This window comes from Helianthus annuus, chromosome 14 (assembly GCF_002127325.2).
Source record: "Helianthus annuus cultivar XRQ/B chromosome 14, HanXRQr2.0-SUNRISE, whole genome shotgun sequence".
NCBI lineage: Eukaryota > Viridiplantae > Streptophyta > Magnoliopsida > Asterales > Asteraceae > Helianthus > Helianthus annuus.
Genome location: NC_035446.2, coordinates 62,666,243 through 62,672,442, shown reverse-complemented (window position 1 = coordinate 62,672,442; position 6,200 = coordinate 62,666,243). Strand labels below are relative to the sequence as shown.

The window sequence follows — 6,200 nt, the reverse complement described above, 5'->3', positions numbered from 1 at the left end:
GTATAATCTTGATCATCCTCAAGATTCAGTACAATGTTGCACTGTAATTTCTTTCCATTTTTGGTTTTAGAAATGTTTGGATCAAATGACGGATACGATGAAAAACTTGTTTTGCTGCTTGACCCTTTAGATGAACCACCTGACGAACTCTTTGCATTGAAAGCAGTCTCAACTTTTGGTGACATGTTGGTGGTTTTATCATTCAACCCAGCTTTGTAATACAACCCAATATCTTGTTCACCATCAAAAACTTTCATTCTTGAAATCTTCCTTTGTTCCATTTCCTGTGCTTCAAGCTTCTCAATGAACTTACTCAGTGTTAGATTGTTGAACCCTTTCTTGTTTCTTAGCATCATCAAATACGTACCCCAAGTTTCATGTGGTAACGCATCTGCTAATTTCTCAATCAATTCTATGCTCACCCTTTTCATGTTTACCAACAAATTGCAGTATCTTTCAATTATCTGCCTCGTGCTTTCATTTTTCAACCCACGGAATAAATCAAACTCCTTTTTCAGAAGTGATTTCTTGTTCTTGATCATCTCTTGACTTCCAACAAACTTAGATCTTAACGTTTTCCAAATCGAATATGCACTCCTAGTGTGTTGCAATAAGACCAAAATATCTTCTTTCACAGCTTGTTGCAATAAACTGATCATCATCTTTTCATTCTTATATTTCTTCTTCTCATCAGCACTAAGATCTTTGATAGCAATCACCTCTTCATCATCATTTGTCGGTCTAACGTATTTCGTTTCAATACACTCCCAAGCATCTAGATTGTTTGCTTGTACCCAGCTCTCAAAACGTTCTTCCCAACCCTTATACTCCTCGATATTCATGAGTTTAGGCGGTTTTTGCATTGTGCCCGTTTCGTTTTCCAACATTGTTTGCTGAGTCATGGTAATCGGAGTAGCAAACGCATTGTAGAATTCTTCTTCCATGTTTCGTTTTTTCAAAATTTACAAAAACAGTAAGTTCAAACGGAATTACTTTCAAACGAAATCACCCTGGTGCGAAATTACCCCATACAAACGAAATTACAACCTTGAAACGAGTTTACCCTAATTTCGTTTGAAATAACACTTTTTCAAACGGAATCACTAATTCCGTGCGAAATTATCAAACGGAATTACCTATTTGAAACGAAATCACTAATTTCGTGCGAACCTCTCAAACGGAATTACCAATCTGGTGCGGAATTAGGTAATTTCGTGCGAAATTATACCCTAATTTCGTGCGAAATCTGCTGATGTCATCATCTCAAACTGAAATTTGTCAAATTGATCAATTTCTAGGCCAATTTTAGTTCTGAAACTTTCAAGGGTTTGTAAAACATTAAAGCGCGCATGATGTTTGAAAATCAAGACATTGTGACCGTAAAATCAAGTTCAATTAAGAAAAGAAGGTGTAGAAATCAGAATTTGCAGCTGAATTGGTAAGAACTCTTCCTCCTGAGCTCTGATACCACTTGTAGGATCATTTTCAGACCCGAACGAGTCAATCAGAAGAGTAATTGCTCAACACGAAAGGCGGAAGCAGACGTATTGAGGTCAATTCAGCAAGATACACACTTAAACTGTGGATTTGATTGATTTGACAACAGATTACAACGAGACGACACTTCGGCAGCACGTCGTTACACTGACTGGAAAAGTTACAAATGATTTCGTTTGAGTGGTATATATAGGCTCTTGATTCCGCTTGAAACGGTTCCAAACGGAATTAGATTTCACACGTAATCTAATTCCGTGCGGAATTACATGCAAGATCATTTCAAGCGAATTACCCACTCAAGCGAAATTACCTTTAATCTCGAACTACGTGCCCTGATCTAACATTCTAAATACAAGACTCGATACAAGACGAAGTCGACAGACGCATGCACTAACAATTTAAAGATTCATTATTCACATCGTCATTTCAATATTTGTTTTAGCTTTTAATTTCACCCTATATACTAATATAATATACACCAAATAAAGAACAAGCTTTAGAAAAAAAAACCAACTCTAAGATTGTAAGTAAAATGCAAGTTCGGCCTAAATTAGAGTTACCATCATCGACGTCTACCTTCGTTCACCTCATGAACCGTAACGTTGGTCAAGGTCCCGATGTTTTCTTTATACCAATTATTGCCAAAATTATCTTAGTGCAACTCACACCAAAACCCAAGTAACAACTATCAAAATAGATATTTTCATTTATACCAATTCAAAAGTGCCTCAACTTTTTAGTTCGCTCTAGACCTTCAAAACCGTTGTAACGACCTTGAAATGGTTGACAACTTTCTTGACTATAGAAGGTTCATGAGGTGGCAACTGCACATAAATTAAACAAAAGGACATGAATATTTATAAAGCACATGTAGTTAATATCAGTTTGTCTGATGAAATACAAGACCGGTTTAAAAAAAGAGAAGACTTGATTACAATGCATGAGAGATGGTATGAGAGACAAATGGTTTAACTTCAAGGGGGATAACGGGATTGCATTCATTGCCTGAACCTCAAAAGGAAAAACATGTGCCATATCTCAAAAGTGATTGAAGTTAGAGGTGTTCATGGTCTGGTTCGGCCAGGGTTTGAGGGAAATTCTGGACCAAATCTTTAACTGTGTTTTCTAAGATCGGCAAGCCAGACTGGTTGTATTGGGTAGATTGGACAAATCGTTCAAAAACTTTTTTTTTTCAAAAAAGTGATAATATGGTTTAAGCATATTGGACATATTCATTCAAAAAATATAAAAAATTATATAAAAAAAATTTCCAGGGGGCACATTAGTCACAGTTTGACTTTGAGGTCAAACCTTTACTTCCAAAAGTTCAAATTTATGCAGATTTTGTTACAAGTTCCTCACAAAAAAATATTTTTCCTAGCCATATTATGTTTGTAAGTTGATTGTGATCAAAAAGATTTTCTTGATATTTCATGACCTTAGTATAACAATGGAGTTGAATGTCTCTCTATTTGACCTCAAAAAATCAAAATTACCATCTTTATAGCTTTTAAAAATTCACTTTGATTTGAATCTGAACTGGCTCTTAACAATCACTAGTCCTTAACACTAATCTTTTACCATATGTAATAAATCAGAAACCGCATTCGAATCCCAATTTCATTACTACTGAAATTGAATTTCTTTGTTTGACCATCAGACTTCCAATCAGTAATCCACCGCGATTTTTTATTCTTTTGGTCAATTTAAAAGGAATAAGGGGTGTTCAAGATCGGATTATCCGGTTTTCGGATATCCCAAAACCGGATATCCGAAAATTTCGAATAGTGAATATTGATATCCGAATCCGTATCCGAAATTTCGGATATCCGAATTGGATATCCAAATTTCGGATTCGGATATCCAAACGGATATCCGAATTTATAAAAAAAAAATTAAAAAATCCGTTTCGTGTATAGATTAAAACTGAACTTATATTCGATTTTATAAATTTCCAACATTTAAAACTAAAAACAATCATAAATTCACACGAATACAATTATTTACTACTTTTTTACTAACTTTTACAATACTTCAAACAAAATATAATGCTCATATACTATATATATTTATAAAAAAATAATTAGTTTTCGGATATCGGATAATCGGATCATCCGAAATTTTTGAAATTCATATCCAAATCCGAAAATTTGGGAATGAGGAGAGAAGTGCACTATATGAAAGTTAGAGGAGTTCAAAACTTGGGTGAATGTGTGGCGGTGGTAATCTGCCATTGATGCAGAAGGTGTAACCGATGCTGCGGGAATGAGGAGAGAAGTGCACTATATGAAAGTTAGAGGAGTTCAAAACTATCTATATCCGAAAATCCGATCCGAAATATCCGATATCCGAATCGAAATATCCGAAAATTCGGATATCCGAATTTTTCGGATTCGAATTCGGATAGTGATTTTAAATTTTTTCGGATATTTCGGATATCCGAAAATATGGAAACAAAATCTCGATTCAAAGTTTTTTACTTGACCCATGCCAAAAGTTGATTGTTTCCAACCTGCCCTTTTGTCACGTCCATAATATATATATATATATATATGTGTATGTATGTATGCATAAAGAAAAAAAATAGTTACCAGCATATTCAGGGGCAACGTATCTAAACGTCCCAGTTACCCGAGTCATAATTGACTTCCCACCATCCTGGACGAGTTTCAAAATCCAAAGTCCGAAACTTTTGCTCAGAAATCATCGTCAAGTAAAATATTGGACGATTTAAGATCCGGGTGTCTAAAGCTCTGATGATAAAAAGTATGAAGATATTCCATACCACTAGCCACATCCAATGCAATATTTAACCTCCTTTTCCAAGAAAGTGGTTCCAATTTCAAGTTTTTCCAATGAAATAGATGCCTACTTAATGCACCTTGAGGGATATATTCATAAACAAGAATTCTTTCGAGCCCTTCAGTTGAATACCCTAAAAGTGACACCAAATATCTGTGTCTAATCTTTGTTAAAACTGAAATTTCTGATTCAAAAGCAACTAATGTTTTGTTGCTAATCGCACCAGATTTCATTCTTTTAACACCTATTTTTTGCCATCGTCTAACTGGCCCTTGTAAACGACCCCGAACCCGCCATGCCGAAGCTCGCTTTCTTTTGCAAAGTTTTTGGTCGCATTTTTTAAAACTTGAACCGAAATGATCATGTTTATAGACTTGATTACAGGGGACTCACTTGAACCACTGCCAACACTAGCATGCATTTATATGTCATTGGTGATTGAAATCCTGGTTGTGTTATCCGAGTCAGACGGGTCAAGGGGGTGAATAACAAGTGAGCTCGGTGTTTCACTTGAGTAAGCTTTCTTCAATTTGCATAAGTAGAGACCTAATGGGACGGTTAAAAGCGCTAAACCAGCAAAAACCACAACATGAGTGAGGGACGGAACTACATTCGGTTTCTTCTACAGCTGTATAGCGGGAACGCCAACAATGCCCGCATCAACAGTACTAGGTGTAATCCCATGTGAAAATTGGCTGCTGCTGTTGGGCTGGGAATGCATGGGTGAACTTGGTTTTGGAGGAATTTTCGATGAACTCGATTGAAATAGTGGGTTCCCACTTAAAACAAGTTTCATGGATGGATTAAACTTAAGCTGAGAAGGGGAAAAATTATTGTTGCTCAAATCCAACCCTTTCCGTAACTGGTTTAATACGTTGGGATTTGTTATGCTGAAAACGAGTGAAATTAGGAAGGTGTAGATGAGTGTTATGGTTAAAATCAGGGTGAATGTGTTGCGGTGGTAAGCTGCCATTGATGTAGAAGGTGTAACCGGTTGTGGGAATGAGGAGAGAAGTGGTATGAAAGTTAGAGGTGTTCAAAACTATCCGTATTCGAAAATCCGATATCTGAACCCGAAATATCTGAATTTTCGGATATTTCGTATTCGAATAGTGGTTATAAATTTTTTCGGATATTTCGGATATCCAAAATATCTGAAATTTTAATTTTAATTTTTTTTGGGATATCCGAATATCGAAAATATGCAAACAAAATCTCGATTCAAAGATCTTTACTTGACCCATGCCAAATGTTAATCGTTTCCAACCTGCCCTTTTGTCATGTCCACAATATATATAAAGAAAAAAGATAGTGACCAGCATATTCAGGGGTAACGTATCCAAACATCCCAACTACCTGTGCCATAATTGACTTCCCACCATCCGGGAGGAGTTTTACTAGTCCAAAGTCCGAAACTTTGGCTCGAAAATCATCGGCGAGTAAAATATTGGACGATTTAAGATCCCGGTGTTTAAAGCTCTGATGAGCCAAAGTATGAAGATATTCCATACCTCTAGCCACATCCAATGCAATATCTAACCTCCTTTTCAAAGAAAGTGGTTCCAATTTGAAGTTTTTCCACTGAAATAGATGCCTACTTAATGTACCTTGAGGCATATAATCATAAACAAGAATTCTTTCGAGCCCTTCAGTTGAATACCCTAAAAGTGACATTAAATGTCTGTGTCTAACCTTTTTTAAAACTGAAATTTCTTATTCAGATTCATCTAATGCTTTCTTGCTAATCACACCAGATTCCATTTTTTGACTTCTATTTTTATGCTATCGTCTAACTGGCCCTTGTAAACGACCCCGAACCCGCCATGCCCAAGCTCGTTTTCTTTTTCGAAGTTTTTGGTCGCATTTTTTATAACTTGAACCGAAATGATCATGTTTCCAAA

The 6,200-nt window shown here is 36.0% G+C and overlaps 1 protein-coding gene across 1 annotated transcript; it reads right to left on the bottom strand.

Annotated features, from left to right (window-relative positions):
- Positions 1–2,243: 2,243 nt before the first annotated feature.
- On the bottom strand, positions 2,244–5,973 carry LOC118486486 (receptor-like kinase TMK3). The gene is made up of 2 exons (XM_035982969.1): positions 5,656–5,973; positions 2,244–2,321 (listed from the first exon to the last, which is right to left on the bottom strand). Exons 1-2 carry the CDS (start codon positions 5,971–5,973, stop codon positions 2,244–2,246), a joined length of 396 nt encoding a protein of 131 aa, XP_035838862.1.
- Positions 5,974–6,200: the final 227 nt, after the last annotated feature.

Coding starts and splice junctions, on each gene's coding strand:
- LOC118486486 (XM_035982969.1), bottom strand. CDS start 5,973: ATGTCACTTTTAGGGTATTCAACTGAAGGGCTCGAAAGAATTCTTGTT. Junction 2,322..5,655: donor GGAAGTCAATTATGGCACAG/GTAGTTGGGATG, acceptor ATTTATGTGCAG/TTGCCACCTCATGAACCTTC.